This window comes from Syngnathus typhle, linkage group LG13 (assembly GCF_033458585.1).
Source record: "Syngnathus typhle isolate RoL2023-S1 ecotype Sweden linkage group LG13, RoL_Styp_1.0, whole genome shotgun sequence".
In the NCBI taxonomy this organism is placed as follows: domain Eukaryota; kingdom Metazoa; phylum Chordata; class Actinopteri; order Syngnathiformes; family Syngnathidae; genus Syngnathus; species Syngnathus typhle.
The window spans coordinates 582,192-600,276 of record NC_083750.1 but is presented as its reverse complement, the minus strand read 5'-3'; the positions used below and the strand labels follow the sequence as shown (position 1 = coordinate 600,276).

Below are 18,085 nucleotides of genomic sequence, written 5' to 3'. Positions count from 1 at the left end.
CACATCTCCAACTGTTTTAAACTACTGGTAGTTTAGTATAGGTATGCATGCAACTTGAATACAAGTGAAAACATTTTGAGATGAGTCTCAAAGACTACAAGATTTCATAAAACGTTTTATTACAATAAAATGACAAGGTGTCATTTTCAGTTTGACACTTATAGCCAAGGAGTAGCGGGTGTTAAATGCCATGTAAACAAAAAACATGGAAACGTAGCAGTTACTTATAGTTGGACCTTTCAGAAGTAATACGGCTTATTCTCATATGCTCAAAATAATCTGACTTTCCCAGGGCACCGTGGCATCAGGGGAACTGGGTCTGTAGCTGTGGCAGATGCGTCTCTCTTAACCACTGCGAGGGGAACCTCAGCACTTACTGAAGCAGATGTGTCAGCAGTTGGAACAGTTGCTGTAGCGTTCAACACTGCAGGGGTGGCTACCGACACCACTTCAGCAGATTCTGATGCCGACTCGGAAGATAGAAGTCCGGTAACATGCGGGTCGTGGAGAGAAGTCAGCTTGTGGTGTCTCAGACCATGCTTTCTGGTCATGTTTTGTGTGTGCACGTGGACCGTTGGCAATGTGCGAGAAACCCCAGTGCTGTTGACATCTTGAGGAGGCACCTGAAGAAAATGCACCGGCAGCATTTCAGGGTCATCCAAAAGCCCAGCATTCCTAACTATTTGAGTAGTGTTGCTGTTAACTTGGTTTAGACAAGACTACTGTATAACTCACCATAATGGCAAACATCTTGCAGTCAACTGTGTGGCCAGGTCCCAGGTCATTGGCAGTGCAAATACCGCGACTCTGAGAGAATCAGGTGGAAGAATTGTACGCATTTAGTTGCTTAGTGGGGAATTTTTTTTTGGTGGCCCGCAAATAAGACTGGCGATAAACTGATAAAGTACTTACAGCCATAACATCATTCAGCGGCACGCAGACATCATTAGTGCAATTAGCCTCAGCGATCACATACTCTGCCAGATAGCGTGGTCCACCAGAGAGAATCTAAAACAATGATTTAAATGCGTTAAGTCCCAACAGGTTTTCCTACAAAGTCAAACCTCCAGATGTAAAACTAATTGTGGGAACCTACCTGTGTCGACAGCCTACCGACCTCAAGCAGAGAAAATGTTTTGTTGATTGTGTTGTTGTTGAAGGTTGCCAGAGAAGTGCGGACAAAGTTGAGTGCTCCGGTGTCGTTCAGTGGAAGGAGAGTAGGACAGCCCAAACAGAGGTCCTCTGTTGATTCTAAACACCGTAAAGGAAAAAAAAAAATAGTTAACTGAATGTTGTTATAGACCAACGTACCCTAAAGGTGATGATACTGACATGAGCTGTTACTTAGCCTTTTTATTTTTTTAGTTTGGCATATTGTGAACAATTCCTCAAAAGTTAGGCTTGCAGCTGTTGCGTTACCTTTGCTTAATGCCAAGACAAGATGGTAAGATGGACATCAAATAAATAAACAAATAAAGCTAGCTCGCTTTAATTGTACTTGTTTTTTTTCTTAGTACATTGTGAGTACTTTTGCCACCTCACAATTTTCAGATTTCTGTTGTATTTTCCAATTCTATTGAGACTGTTTCATATTTTACCTTCCGTCTTACACTTGAAGGCTGTGACGGTCAGCACTCCTCCAACCCTTGTCAGAACCACATCACAGTCACCTTCTACCGCCTGATTTGAGACATATTTTAAGCAAGTACCAAACCTTGATAGTATTACAGAATTGATACTATTGCTCAAGAAAACATTTGGTTTTTACTTACAGTGAGTCTTTTAGGTCGGACTGTACAGTTAGCAACAGGAGTGGGGTCCAACACGTGACAGTACGTCTCCAGAAGGTCCACTTCAACAACATAGATGTCATCTTTATTGTCCTATCACATAGAAAACATTTTTATTTAAAAAACCAATACATAAAAATTATAATTCTGGCAACACCAGGGGTTTGCAAACACAGATTTTATTTTGTTAAATAAGTGTAAATTAGTCAGATTTTTTTTACATTTAAAATTTTGACTACATTTAATTGTTATAAGATATGACGTTTATTTTAAATATACAATCCAAATGATTATGAAATTTCTTTAATTACTTTTAAAAAAATCACAGGGATACTTAAAATAAATTTGTTTTTATTTGTTTTGTCAGTAGAAACTTCGATATTGACAGTGTTTAAATTTATTTTATATTTTATTTTTCTTTAATCTTGTGTGACCCTAACTTACCTTACCTGATCTGCACCATCATTATTTTCAATCACTTATCCTCAGTATTTAAAAAAACTATTTTGCCTACATATTAATTGTGGTTTAATATGTGTCCCCAACTCACCTTAGTGATGATCTTGATATCTTCAATCCTGTTAAGTGCATATTTGTAACCGTGAGTGTGCTGGCCATTGAGGTATTCCTGAGCCGCAAGTGCGGCTTCTTCCGCGTCAGGAGAGTCACACTCGGGCTGGCGTATACTGAGCTGAGCGGACCCAAGCGCCAGTAGTCCCAGGACCACTGTGATACTAAGTCGATTCATTTCTTTGCAGGAAAAGATAGAAAATCAGAAAGGATGAGGAGGAAAAGAGAGAGACTACATGCAGGCTTTGGTGTATATATATATATATAGTACTTTAAATGGGAAAACAGCCAAGTTAAACACGTACTGTCCTTGCTATCATGTCACGTGTGGGTGGGTGGAACTGCATGTTGAATGGTAAGATCAATAGTACAAAAAAAAAAGCCAGGGACTTTGTCACAAGTTTTCATTCATTTATTTATGTTCAGTGCCAGTTTTGTAGAGCAGGGCTCAAGATAGTAAGTATATTTGTGGTAACTTTCAATTTGCCCTAACTGTCAACCATGCAAGTAAAATGACTTAAATGAAGAGTACACATATTTTGATGAGTTAATTTTTCAGTCGATCACAGACGGTGCAGACTCCTTCTCCTGAAATACTATAATAAAAACAAGCAGTGTTGTGTAATTTTTAAAGTAGTGTAGTACTTTTCTAGCAGTGATAGTCAACACTCCAAGTGTTTGTATTTTCAAAGCTTTATTGTCAATTTCTTCACATGCCAAGACACACAAAGAGATCGAAATTACGTTCCCACTATCCCATGGTGACAAGACATAGTACACAGTATACATACAAGTAAACACAAAAAATAAAAACCATAAGGCACAAATAATGAATGAATAAGAGTGATGAATAAATAATAAACAAATAACATAATAAATAAGAGGAGCAAAAATGGAGCAAGTGTGCATACATCAGACAGAATATAGCGCAAAAGTACATTCACTCTTAAATCAATCTCCCATCACAACTGAGCGATTTTTAGAACAGCCTTTTGATGATGATAGATGTTTCTGTATTGAATAAACATGGCGTCGACAATGACCCGAAATGTCTGCTGAATGTAAAAGTATGAATGGATGATGTTTACAGTGCACCCACTGAGGACAGATTCTGAGCAAGGTGCCTCAGTTATCAGTGGATTGCACAACAAAAAGGATGTTTGTCATGGGTGCTTATTTGAGGACAGGAAAGGGCATCGATTTAGCAACTTGCTTCACTGTGTAATATGTAACGGGGTTTAACTGAGATGAGATCATCATTATCATCATTTCAGTAATTATACTGAATTTTTCAGTTTATTGTAGTTGTAAGACTTTTCTAATAAAATATATCTTATTTTGCACAATAAAGATGATGAAACTGGATGACAATGAATGGTTTTATGGTTTGAAAATTATCAAATTTTCTCCGTTTCCAAGCAACCACTGAATAATAATTCGTTGTCTGGTAGAACTAAAACTTGGACTTTGGTTCTATACATTTAACAGGGTGTCCGTTAACTGAGCAAACAACAATGAGGATTTGTTGGTTTATTCAAGGTCATTCCGGTGTTATTGACTTTGCTGAGTGCGTACTGTGGTGCTCTGCTATTAGTGTGTCACAATCAGAATTTCATAGAAGATGTGGACTTAAAAGAAAACCATTTGAATTTGTATTCCAATGGTGTCATGAATACAGTTCAGTTGGTCTTTGCTGGGAACGTTGTCCCTTTCTAATATGGCCGCCTCGTAGGCATCTTGCCATCTTCTTTGTGGTACTACCGGTTAGTCTTCTTGCCCAAATATTATTGGACAACGTGCATCAAAACGTCATCAAAATGCGACACCCGATGTCCGCGCCCAGCATGGTAATTTAGAACGTGTAGAAAAGCAGTCATTTCTTGCTTTTATTTTGTTGTCGAGAAGTTAGAGTGGCTATTCTATTTTAGGAAATGCTGTTAAGTTAAACTTCCTCGCTGGGGAAACGTCTGCAATACATCTATTACGACTGATGGTACGTTGTTGTAGTTTGTTTTATGTTCTTTTCACTTTACTCTGCATACGTTCGCAGACGTACTATTAGTGAGTCTAAACGTCACTCTACTATAATGACCTCTTGCCAATTTTTTCAATTGTATTCATAAGTGGGCTGAGGGTGCAGCGTCAGGAGCAACTGGTGGTTACGTATCTTGATCACGGACCTTTGATATACAGTTATCCCTCGTATATCGCGGATAATTGGTTCCAAAAACCACCCGCGATAAGTGAAATCCGCGAAGTACGATCACCAACAAGAAGTACTGGGCAGGCTAACGAGTTAGCAGAAAGTTGCTAATTCGCGATTGTGCTAACACGCAGAAACGGACTTCTAAAGGAATGTAAACGAACATTTGGAGCAATACTACATTGTCCTAAAGGTTAGACACGTGTCCTCAATTTAGAAGTTTTATTTTGACATTTAAATGTTTTTTTAATTTGGAAAATAAATCCGCGATGTGGTGAAGCCGCGATAAACGAAACGCGAAGTAGCGAGGGATCACTGTAGTCTTAACTACGGTGAGACCTTTTTTGGGAGGGGCGTGGTCTTTTTTTGGGGGGGGGGGGGGGGACGGGGGGCTCATTTGTCTCATATGCTATGACACAAATGACATGGTCTCTGTATAACAATTGCATTTATTGGCCCGGATAACACAAAACAATATACATACAATAACAAAAACATATTTACACTAACAAAAACATGCGTGCATCTTTTGTTGTTGTTTAGTGGTACACTAATATAAAAAAGAAAAGAAATACGGCCTTCGGTGCAGCATTCGAAGAAAAATAAAGGGCTCCTCTTCAGTCCTCCTCTTGTGGGGTGCATTGGCACCTTTTTTTGCCACAGACACATAAGTGCCTGCCTTGCATGTCAAGCACTCTGCTTCATAAGGATCACGACCCTGGCGGAACAACAGGAATTTTTTTATTCAACTCCTCCGTGAATGTGCATTTTCGTTTCGGCATTGCTTGTAAACACTCGGCCTACACTGGCCAGCCCACCCTACTTCGTAGCAAAGTGACTAGATTTGAGGAGAAGGGCGTGACTTATTGCCGAACGATACAGAAAAACCTGGAATTGAGTGAAATGGAACGGAGTGGCAATTCTATTGACAATGTATTGTACATGTATTATGTTTGAGGCAGTCCAACAAAATCCTGGGCGATTTTTGAAATTCCCCCCGGACATTTTTTTAGGGCTCAAAAATAGGACACGTCCGGGAAAAAGAGGACGTCGGGTCACTCTTTCTTAGCTGAGTATTGAGCACTAACCTTCGGGTTGGACGACAACTACTCTACCACCTTGTCGCCCCCATAATGATACTATGTATATGGGATGTCACCATGCATTGTAATCATAAAATAAGATGCCCTTACATCCCTCACTCTTCTATCCGTACAACCAGACAACCAATCCCTGCTATACTGGTGTGTAGTGCAGCATTTTCCTTAAGTAATGGCTTTTCTCACTTTTTGTTTTCAGTCAAGAAGGATCTTTGTAATACATTTGACTTGAGCATACCCCATGATAAATGGAGGTTCACTCTAGTCTTAACTCCTAAAACTCTTCCTCCTGTAACGCTCTCCAACTCTTCCAGGTGTTCCGGATAAGGAAGCTGGACTACCTCAAGCAGAAACCAAGGAATCTATGTCTTCAATCAAGGGCGTCTCACATCTCTCCAAGCGAGCTAAGAGACGTTTGTATTGTAAATTGTAGCTGTGGATGTGGCGGAAACAGAGAGAAGTACTTTTGGAATTTAATTGGAGGCAGAAAATTGGTGCCAATATGGCGTACCAGATCATGCCTCAACATCACAAACATCCTACCCTCCGGGCACCATCATCCAAACCACAAGCATGGAACCAGAAAGTGTTGCAGAGTTTGAATTTGCAGTCCCCTCCAAAATAACACTCATTGGATTGTCATCTCAAGAAACAAAGAAACTGTGGTTGTTGTCAGAAGCTTGTTGATGACCAATCAACACAAGTGCAAGAGCCGTCAGCGGCGCGCACGCATTGTTGACAAAGGACGAGTGATGGATTTAATGAATTGGAGTGACGCAGATGGTTTTATTAACGTGTTATTTATGTAATAGTTTTTTTAATAACTCTGAATTTTACGTCAGGGCCGTTCTCAGCTCTTAGTTTGTGTTGTTGCCACAGTAGCATAGCTATCGTTTAGCCTGTTGTTCCTCGTTCTTGACTGTTCTTGGTGTTTGATTTTGTCGAATAAATTGCCCCCTAAAATGCGACTTATATTCCGGAGCGACTTATATATGTTTTTTCCGCTTTTTTGGGCATTTTATGGCTGGTGCGATTTATACTCCGGTGCGACGTTTAGTCCGAAAATTACGGTAAGTTTGAAAACAAACAGTTGCACCTGTGAAGTTAAGTAGTTCAGAGAAGGTCACCTATACAAATGTTATTTTTGCAATTTTGGTTCACCCAAAGCCTCTAAGTCTCAAAATGTTGAGAATATATTTGCATTGCCTGTGTTCGTAATCTCTCTAGAATTTCTTCATGACTTCTTCACAATGTATGGAACCTTCATCCCACTGCAAAAACGTGATGTGCTGAGACACCTGAAGAGGATGTTTAACACTGGTTTCAATGACTGGTGAATATCTGAAAGCAAACAAATAAAATACTTTATTTTAATGACACACAGATCCACAATTACGTTATTGTTTGTTCATTCAATTTTAAATATGCCTAGTTAGTTTTTTTGCAGGAGAAAATCCATCTATGAGGTTGTAAAGTGCAAAATCTCTCAAATGTGGAAACCCATTCCCTCCTTCCGAGTGGTCTTTAAAAAACACACCCTGACCCTGGATGATTTGACCACGCTGGCCTATCAGAACTGGCTCAATGACCAGGTTTCATGTGCTTAGCGTCTCAAATTTCACTTTACTGAGCAGAGCAATTCTTGGAACATGCACCGTCCTTTGTTTCTCTTTCTCCTCCTGTAGGTCATAAACATGTATGGGGAATTGATTATGGAGGCTGCTCAACACAAGGTAATCAAGGATCATTAACTTTGTTCTTATTCACTGCCATTGATGTCTCGTGATGCAAAATATCCGGGCATAAAAGATGACTCTTGTTTTTTTTCTTCTTTCCAGGTCCATTTTTTCAACAGTTTCTTCCACCGACAGCTCATGACCAAGGGTTATTGCGGTTGTCAAGTGGCATGGTGGTACGAGATGGTGTAAAATTAGGTATTGAATTTGGCCCAGGCACATTGGCTATCCCAAAACATGTAGTAGTTCAAAGTTTCACCAGGAGATGGTGTTAAAGCTTGACATAGGGGTGACCTGATGGAAATTAACAAATCTAATAAATTAAGTTGTTAGCAATTGAGAGGACACGACCTGTTCAAACACGTAGCAACGCATAATTTTGGAATATGAGTTTGCTATGCCATAATTTTAAAATGTAACAGCTTGAGCAATATCAATGTGTTTAAGTTGGAGGAACCAATTATTGTGTTAAGTACTATTATGTGTTGAGATTGATCTTTATTAGACAAGGTACCGTTTTTTTCCGTGTATAATGCGCAAAATTTAACTAATTTATTGTCCTAAAATCTGGGGTGCGCATTATACATGGGTACAATTTTTTTTAAAAAAAATTCTTTTAAATTATTTTTTTTTTTAAGAAAATCATGGTACAACAAAACCAACAACAGGACTGACTGACAAAGACGTGGAACAAAAAGACAGGGTGACATTACCAAAGACCGGAACAGAAACCAAACAGACATCATGACAGTAACACATGCAATGATCCGACGGTGAGCGAGAGGCAGACAGGACTTAAATACAAAACACTAGGGGTGTAACGATACATCAATACACATCGATTAATCGATATAATGCTCTACGATTTATTGGCATCGATGCTAAACGTAAACATCGATTTATATCGCCGTGTTTGACCTCGGACATTAGACGCGACTTTATTTTGAAATCTAGTTCATTGTTGCTTGCTTCCTCTTTCCGGGAGCAGGGAGCAGTGCGCGGCGTTGTGTTGTGAGCAGAGCAGGCACGTGAAAGGGGAGTCGACAACTAGTACGCGGCTCCTGGGCTGGTGCTATGGCTAGTGTCCAAAAAGACAAAGAAATTTGCTCCCCTTTAGGCTTCAAGTCATTCGTTTGGAAGCACTTTGGATTCCAAAGAAAATGTCTCAATGGACAAGACACGTGCAGTTTGTAAATCCTGCCATGCGGTGATCAAATATTCAGGGAGCACAAATCTCGCCGCATATTTAAAGACAAAACACATCAAAGTTCAGTGTTAAAATAAGCACTTTGTATACTGCAATACTCTTGTAATTTCCTAAATAAAGAGTTTGCACTAACTTGTTGTTTTTGCGTATGAATTGTTATAAATCAGGATATTGTTCTATATTTTTTATTAAAAGAATCAATCGTAGAGCACTATATCGCGATATATCGTGAATGAATCGCAGCAGGCTTTAAGATATCAGCAAATATCGTATCGTAGTTCTTTGTATCTATTATATCGTATCGTGACAAAACCCGCGATTTACACCCCTACAAAACACGTTACATTGATTGAGGTGACACAGGAAGGGAGGGGCGACGCGAACAGAAACTATGGCAACCTAGACACATAGCAAAACTGGGGACGAGACATGACAAATCTCCCTCGAAATAAAACTTGAAATCACCTTTCTTCTTGTTTGTTGTCAATCGCGCATCGCATTCAGCCATCCTGCCCAACACACTTAGTCAGTAAAATTCATAATTGACGACACATCGTTTGATGCGATGTTGCAATCCTTGATGGTGTGTGTCATTGTCAAATATTGTTTGGTTTTTAATCTCCATCGCAAACCGGATATCATACGGAAGCCGCCATTACAGATGCGCAGAACGGATGCGCAAGACACGTCAGCTATATAAAGAGTGAGAAATCAGTTTTCTTCCCATTAGTTTCAATTCACAGTTTAATTAGCAGTTTCAATCAGCAAATAACAAAATGCATATTACAGGTAATATTTTATTTCACAACACTTTGCCATGTTCCTTTCGTCTCTGCTGTTCACTTCAAACACGCTCCATACGAACGCAATGCTCTCGTATCAGACGCTTGCTCGATCACCTGCTCGTTTGCTGTCACAATGTACCCTACACAAATCCGAAACATTTGTTGCGGCTCCGAGTCACGACGAGGGGCAAGTTTTGGTTTCCAAGGGTGTTTTTATTCCTCTTCGTCTCTCCCATACAGAGCCGCCTTTTTCACATGTCCGCACGTCACTTTCCTCTCTTCATCTGATCGCGGTGGTGCCTTTACGGGCAGTCGGAGAAATCAACGCCAACAAAAAAAAATACCCCCAGCCTAGTTAAGACTATACCAAAGACTATAAAAATTGGACCCATTGCCTCCCTGCGTGTGTGACTATCATTGGGACTTTTAAAAAAAAAAAAAAAAAAAGAAAATTGGGTGCGTATTATACATGGGTACAGGCTTTTTTCCAGCATCAACGTGCCATTTTTAGGGTGCGTATTATACATAGGGGCGCATTATACACGGAAAAAAACGGTAATCCTTAACATCAGGAATTGTCAGGTCTGGTTCGAAGAAGTTATCTTGAGCTCAGCTAGGGCGAGGGCGCTCTAGTAAATTAACGAATCCTTAGAATGTCTTAACAAAGGCATCTAAAAATATCCGTAACATAACACAAGCATCAAACAACCGAAGGGAGCCATCATTATGGTGCGGTCATTTAGACGAGTCGCCTCGAATTGAGTTACTGGCGCGTCGGATGACTTGAGATGGATTGGCGTCATATAGAAATTAGATTGATTCTGGTAGAATTAATTTAACTCGGGTGGTTAGATACGGATGAGTCCCTTCACCCCGGCTTATTGAACCCGTTAGCGGGGAGCCGGTGGCGCTTTAATAAAAAGTGTGTTAAGAGATGGACAAAGAAGGTGCTTCTTCATTCTACAAACCCTTAAAAATAAATTGCTTACATGTGGACCCATCAAAATACTAATTCCTACTTTCCTAGTGCGACTTTCATTTGGATTAATTTTCGTAAAGCATAGATCCAGGAGGAGCTAAGTTTAGCCTGGGATGTTGGTAGACGTAATGGAGAGTCTTTGTCGTACGTACATCCTGTCCATTTTTTATTAAATCAAACTAAGTCATCTCATTCACGTGGTAATGTTAAAATAAGTTTGAAAACATATTCAAGTGTCAGGATAATTAGTATTAGTGGTACATCCACAGTTTCAACAATAAATACAGGCAAGTGTAAAAGAAAATATTTGAATGAATTACTCATAGTTGTTGTTTTGCTATTTATGCCCAAATCTGCAGGTTGATTTGTTCTCCAAGAGTCTCCTGTTGGTGCCCATCCATCTGGAGGTTCACTGGTGTCTGGTAGCCACAGATGTCGTGAGAAAGAAGATCTGTCTGTTTGACTCTCAAGGGAATGAACTGCTCGACGTTGTACAGGTACAGTACAAATTCTTTGTTGCGATTGGTTGTGCCAGCCGGTATCACGGCTAGACATTACTGAATGTCTTTTTGTTTACCACAGAACATCCTGAACTACTTGATCGTAGAAGCTAGAGAGAAACGACGCACGTCTTTCATAAATGGTTGGACCATGTCACTAGAAGAGGTATGCAATAAGCAGAACAAAACGGGGCAGAAAATTCTCCCTACAGGCTACCTATTTATGTTTTCTTTTCCAGAATGTGCCACAGCAAACCAATGAGAATGTGGCGTTTTTGTCTTGGAGCTACTTTCCCCCAGTCTGGTATGCTTGACCAATACCAGCCCAGATGATTCAAGCAAAAATGTTTTATTTATTTTTTTCCTTCTCAGTATTCCAGATCCCTTGCCTTGGCTCAGCCACTCCACTTTTCACAGAAAAACATACCGTATTTTGCGCCCTATTAGGCGCACCGGGTTATAAGGCGCACCTTCAATGAACGGCCCATTTCAAAACTTTGTCCATATATAAGGCGCACCGGACTATAAGGCGCATAAAATAGAAGCTTTACTGCAACAAACTGAGGTTGACTAGGGTTGCGGTATGCACCCACTAGCCAATAACCAACGAGCACTCTGTAAACAATCGCGTTTCTCAAACGATCTCCTATAAAATGATTGGAACTGACTAAAGTTCGATCTAACGCATTGGTACTACTTACCTATGTTTCCCTTCCATATCGATCGGTAGATTTACTCAAAACATTAAGAGAGCAGCCTATTTTGACATGAAATAGCCTCGCGCGTATAGCAGCTATCGTTATAGATTTAGCCATCCGCAATTTCCCATGAGCCTCAGCTCGCAATCTCCCATGAGCCTTAGCAAAGTGTAAACAATCGCGTTTCTCCAACGATCTCCTATAAAATGATCGGAACTGACTAAAGTTTGATCTAACGCATTGGTACTACTTACCGTAAATTCCGGACTATAAGCCGCGACTTTTTTCCAAAATTTTGAATCCTGCGACTTATAGTCAGGTGCGGCTTATATAAGGATTTTTTTCGTGATTTTTGTGATGACTTGATCACTTTTATACACTGCGGTATCTATCTTGAAGAAAAAAACAACAACAAAAATACTATTTTGAAACACTACTATGGCTGCTGCTTATTCTGGCTGTGTTGCTTGTGACTATTATGAGCTTTAGTAGGAATGCACGCTAGGTGACCTGCGTCAAAGGGCTCTAAACCCTTCGTCACAGGCAGTGTTTAGAACAGTGCTTCTCAAATAGTGGGGCGCGCCCCCCAAGGGGGGCGCGGTGCTATTCCTGGGGGGGCGCGTGTGACCCTGGGGAACAGGCTTTTTTTTTGGCAGTACTAGAATAAAGTGTAATTGCGTGTTTACTACAGCAGGGGGCAGTGGCGCTCTCATTGTTACTTCTGTCACGTTTGCGACAGTGCAACATTTTACGACTTACAAGACAAGTTAGGATAGTCACGGTGGGGAGGGGGGGCGCGAATAGTTTTCTTCTTGCTAGGGGGGGGCGTAACAGAAAATAATTGAGAAGCACTGGTTTAGAAAGACATGTTAAAGTATGTTATGAAAACTTTAAAAAGGCTTTCTGTGAACGGTCTTTCCTTGTAAAAAGACGCGTGTGCACGTGCGGCTTATAGTCCGGTGCGGCTTATATAAGAAAAAAACTAAAATATCCCCCAATTTTAGCTGGTGCGGCTTATAGTCCGGTGCGCCTTATAGTCCGGAATTTACGGTACCTATGTTTCCCTTCCGTATCGATCCGTAGATTTACTCGAAACATTAACAGAGCAGCCTATTTTGACATGGAATAGCCTCGCGCGTATAGCAGCTATCGTTATATCATTAGCCATCCGCAATTTCCCATGAGCCTCAGCTCGCAATCTCCCATGAGCCTCAGCAAAGTGTAAACAATCGCGTTTCTCAAACGATCTCCTATAAAATGATCGGAACTGACTAAAGTTCGATCTAACGCATTGGTACTACTTACCTATGTTTCCCTTCCATATCGATCCGTAGATTTACTCGAAACATTAACAGAGCAGCCTATTTTGACATGAAATAGCCTCGCGCGTATAGCAGCTATCGTTATAGCATTAGCCATCCGCAATTTCCCATGAACCTCAGCTCGCAATCTCCCATGAGCCTCAGCAAAGTGTAAACAATCGCGTTTCTCAAACGATCTCCTATAAAATGATCAGAACTGACTAAAGTTCGATCTAACGCATTGGTACTGCTTACCTATGTTTCCCTTCCATATCGATCCGTAGATTTACTCGAAACATTAACAGAGCAGCCTATTTTGACATGAAATAGCCTCGCGCGTATAGCAGCTATCGTTATAGCATTAGCCATTCGCAAAATCCCATGAGCCTCAGCTCGCAATCTCCCATGAGCCTCAGCAAAGTGTAACCAATCGCGTTTCTCAAACGATCTCCTATAAATTGATCGGAACTGACTAAAGTTTGATCTAACGCATTGGTACTACTTACCTATGTTTCCCTTCCATATCGATCCGTAGATTTACTCGAAACATTAACTGAGCAGCCTATTTTGAAATGAAATAGCCTCGCGGGTACAACAGCTATTCGGTGACGCCCCCTGACTACAGTTACCCTAATGTTGGGAAGCGATGCGACCTTGTAATTTACTAGTCGTACTAAAACGTACTAAAACATTTTGGCAGAGCACTGTGTACAACCAGTATGGATCAACAAATTCATCAATTGATCCATATATAAGGCGCACCGGACTATAAGGCGTACTGTCGACTTTTGATAAAAATTTAGGTTTTTAGGTGCGCCTTATAGGGCGGGAAATACGGTACCTGGGATACGCAAGCCGATCTACAAGGAGCTTTGTGAATGTAACCTCAAAGAACAGGCTCAACAATGACAAACTGCTCACAAAAAACAAATGAAATTTCAGGATGGATGAAAACTGAACTTTATTTGGCCTTTATTATTTATTTATTTATTTAAACTTTAAACTATTATTTATTTAAACTTTATTGTGCAAATGTTCAAGAGTTTAGTAAGAGTGGCTTCAGAAGATGTAAAAGAGAGACTGAAAGAGTTATAGAAGAGCTCATACATAGTTTTAGATTCATCCTAATATTAAATTAAATAATCATAAATAATAATGTAAAATTTCATGAGTTTGAGCATTTCAAAATCATCCTTGCAGTTGCAGCTGTATTGCAGTGTAGCCTCGAACGCATCTTGTCTCACGTTGTAATAACCAAGGCTGCCTTTTAGAAATGTGAAATCTGGGCCTGACTATGACTGCTTGCTTGAAATAGCATGATGTCCTTTTCCTGTTTGACTTGACCAAGTGAGCATAAATATACGACCGCTTAACATTGAAGATTTTGTTCCTACATTTTTGGGTTGATTTTTGTATTCTGTTTTTGTGTCCTTTGTGCATCTTTTAAAAAGAAATGAACTCAGTTGTGGCGGCTCCACCGAGCACTGGCTAGCACGTCCGCCTCACAGTAAGGAGGGTGCGGGTTCGATTCCACCTCCGACCCTCCCTGTGTGGCGTTTGCATGTTCTCCCCGTGTCCACGTGGGTTTTCTCCGGGCACTCCGGTTTCCTCCCACATCCCCAAAAACATGCTTGGTAGGCTGATTGAGCGCTCCAAATTGCCCCTAGGTGTGAGTGCGTGTGCGGATGGTTGTTCGTCTCTGTGTGCCCTGCAATTGTGCCTTGTGTGTGTTTGTTGTTGTTGTTGTCTATTATATATCTGTATGTTGTTCAAAATGTACGGATATCTGGCCAATATCTGATACTTATGGGAAACCAGGCCCCCTATTAAAAGCTTTAAATAGCTTGCTTGGGGTGACCTTTCACGCATCCGTAATACTGTTTGTTGTTTCATGTTGTATGTCTTGGATATTGCGTGAATAAACTCAAACTCAATTGGCTGGGAACCAGTTCAGGGTGTCCCCCGCCTACTGCCCGATGACAGCTGGGATAGGCTCCGGCAAGCCCGCGACCCCTGTGGGGATAAAGCGGTACAGAAAATGGATGGATGGATGAACTCAGTTGATGTTTTTTTCAAAAGCATCGAACGTTGGGTACACGTCAGTTAGACAGTATTTGTTCATGTTAGCCAAACGGTTGGAAGCCCTTACATTTCTTGTCGCTCAGTGGATAGGGGGCTCAAAAGGTACTTTTTATTCTTTATGGAATATTGCAATAGAAGCTGAGTGCTGTGTTGTATGGATGTAAAAGTGGAAATTGAAGTATTTTTCTTTTGTTGGTCAAGTGTTACAGAATTTCATAAAAATAAGACATTTACATGGAGTTCTACAGTTTATTTGATTTTTTTTGTCAGTCATGTACACTGTGCAAGGGATCCAATTTAGCTTGTTCTTTAGTTTACACTATTGACAATATTGGGAATATTCTTGCTGTAAACTTGAATGTCTCTGAAGGAATGGGGTCGAAATACAAAAAGTCCTGCCTAGCTACAAAAACAGATATGCTCAAACCTCATTGAACAAAGTACATAAGCAGACAAGTATATTCACATATTAAATCAATAAAAGAAACATTTTAAGCATATAATTATACCTACACACCAAATCAATAAAGAAGACATAACTAGACATTTTTGATAGGTGAGAGGTTTTTATAACTTTATGATCTGATATGTATTTCTGCGCACTTTGAAATAACAAATGTTTTTGATATATTGCCTGAATAGCTTAATGACTAGGGGTGTAACGATTCATCGATACACATCGATTAATCGATATAATGCTCTACGATTTATTGGCATCGATGCTAAACGTAAACATCAATTTATGTCGCCGCGTTTGAACTCGGACATTAGACGCGACTTTATTTTGAAATCCAGTTCATTGTTGCTTGCTTCCTCTTTCCGGGAGCAGTGCGCCCGGCGTTGTTGTGTTGTGAGCAGAGCAGGCACGTGAAAGGGGAGTCGACGACTAGTACGCGGCTCCTGGCCTGGTGCTATGGCTAGTGTCCAAAAAGACGAAGAAATTTGCTCCCCTTTAGGCTTCAAGTCATTCGTTTGGAAGCACTTTGGATTCCAAAGAAAAGATGGCTCAACGGACAAGACACGTGCAGTTTGTAAATCCTGCCATGCGGTGATCAAATATTCAGGGACCACAAATCTCGATGCACATTTAAAGAAAAAACACGACATCAAAGTTCAGTGTTAAAATAAGCACTTTGTATACTACAATACTCTTGTAATTTCCTAAATAAAGAGTTTGCAGTACCTTGTTGATTTTGCGTATGAATTGTTATAAATCAGGATATTGTTCTATATTTTTTATTAATTATATATATATCGATCGTAGAGCACTATATCGCGATATATCGTGAATGAATCGCAGCAGGCTTTAAGATATCGGCAAATATCGCATCGTAGTTCTTTGTATCGATATGATATCGTATCGTGACAAAACCCCCTATTAATGACCCTTAAGGAACTGTTTAATGCATGCCTGATTATTTTCTAAATCATGGACACTGCCAAAGTCGTCTAAAAATGTTCAGTACTTGATATCTTGTTTTGACTAATGCTAGACGCCAGTTTTCGATTACTACTGAACGTTCTGGACAGAGGGAAATATTTTGCCTAACAAAGAAAAGATATGGTTAGAAGCATGATTAAACTAAGAATATGATGAAGTAAGCAAGTACATAGAGTATCAAAAGACCAAACAAACAAAAACATGGTAAGTGGTGAGTACAAACTTTGCAGAGTCAGGGAACATTAATAAATTGATGATGTCACAGCCAAAAACCCATATACCGTGATTTCCCATGTATAATGCGCAACATTTAACTAATTTATTGTCCTAAAATCTGGGGTGCGCATTATGCATGGGTACAACAATTTTTGAAGAAAATCCCCCTCAAAATAAAACTTGAAATCACCTTTCTTCTTGTTTGTTGTCAATCGCGCATCGCAGTCAGCCATCTTGCCCAACACACTTAGTCAGTAAAAATCATAATTGACGACTCATCAAACGATGTGTCCTCAATTATCATTTCCTAAATAAAGAGTTTGCAGTACCTTGTTGATTTTTCGTATGAATTGTTATAAATCAGGATATTGTTCTATATTTTTTATTAAAAATTATATATATATCGATCGTAGAGCACTATATCGCGATATATCGTGAATGAATCGCAGCAGGCTTTAAGATATCGGCAAATATCGCATCGTAGTTCTTTGTATCGATATGATATCGTATCGTGACAAAACCCCCTATTAATGACCCTTAAGGAACTGTTTAATGCATGCCTGATTATTTTCTAAATCATGGACACTGCCAAAGTCGTCTAAAAATGTTCAGTACTTGATATCTTGTTTTGACTAATGCTAGACGCCAGTTTTCGATTACTACTGAACGTTCTGGACAGAGGGAAATATTTTGCCTAACAAAGAAAAGATATGGTTAGAAGCATGATTAAACTAAGAATATGATGAAGTAAGCAAGTACATAGAGTATCAAAAGACCAAACAAACAAAAACATGGTAAGTGGTGAGTACAAACTTTGCAGAGTCAGGGAACATTAATAAATTGATGATGTCACAGCCAAAAACCCATATACCGTGATTTCCCATGTATAATCCGCAACATTTAACTAATTTATTGTCCTAAAATCTGGGGTGCGCATTATGCATGGGTACAACAATTTTTGAAGAAAATCCCCCTCAAAATAAAACTTGAAATCACCTTTCTTGTTTGTTGTCAATCGCGCATCGCAGTCAGCCATCTTGCCCAACACACTTAGTCAGTAAAAATCATAATTGACGACTCATCAAACGATGTGTCGTCAATTATCATTTCCTAAATAAAGAGTTTGCAGTACCTTGTTGATTTTTCGTATGAATTGTTATAAATCAGGATATTGTTCTATATTTTTTATTAAAAATTATATATATATCGATCGTAGAGCACTATATCGCGATATATCGTGAATGAATCGCAGCAGGCTTTAAGATATCGGCAAATATCGCATCGTAGTTCTTTGTATCGATATGATATCGTATCGTGACAAAACCCCCTATTAATGACCCTTAAGGAACTGTTTAATGCATGCCTGATTATTTTCTAAATCATGGACACTGCCAAAGTCGTCTAAAAATGTTCAGTACTTGATATCTTGTTTTGACTAATGCTAGACGCCAGTTTTCGATTACTACTGAACGTTCTG

General features: G+C 39.7%; 1 protein-coding gene and 1 long non-coding RNA gene across 4 annotated transcripts; one reads left to right on the top strand and one right to left on the bottom strand.

The window, feature by feature from the left end:
• Positions 1–102: 102 nt before the first annotated feature.
• On the bottom strand, positions 103–2,598 carry ahsg2 (alpha-2-HS-glycoprotein 2). The gene is made up of 7 exons (XM_061294955.1): positions 2,341–2,598; positions 1,773–1,883; positions 1,599–1,680; positions 1,097–1,251; positions 913–1,008; positions 736–807; positions 103–623 (listed from the first exon to the last, which is right to left on the bottom strand). Exons 1-7 carry the CDS (start codon positions 2,536–2,538, stop codon positions 270–272), a joined length of 1,068 nt encoding a protein of 355 aa, XP_061150939.1. The 5' UTR covers positions 2,539–2,598; the 3' UTR covers positions 103–269.
• Positions 2,599–4,173: 1,575 nt separating this feature from the next.
• On the top strand, positions 4,174–15,190 carry LOC133165855 (uncharacterized). Of its 3 annotated transcripts, none has more exons than XR_009717670.1 (8): positions 4,174–4,353; positions 5,978–6,996; positions 7,096–7,396; positions 7,502–7,597; positions 10,730–10,867; positions 10,953–11,036; positions 11,110–11,174; positions 11,243–15,190. It is a non-coding gene; the product is annotated as an uncharacterized LOC133165855 (long non-coding RNA). The 3 variants fall into 3 exon arrangements; XR_009717669.1 differs by having other exon boundaries at positions 5,978–7,255; positions 7,349–7,396; XR_009717668.1 differs by having other exon boundaries at positions 5,978–7,396.
• The last annotated feature ends 2,895 nt before the right edge of the window (positions 15,191–18,085 follow it).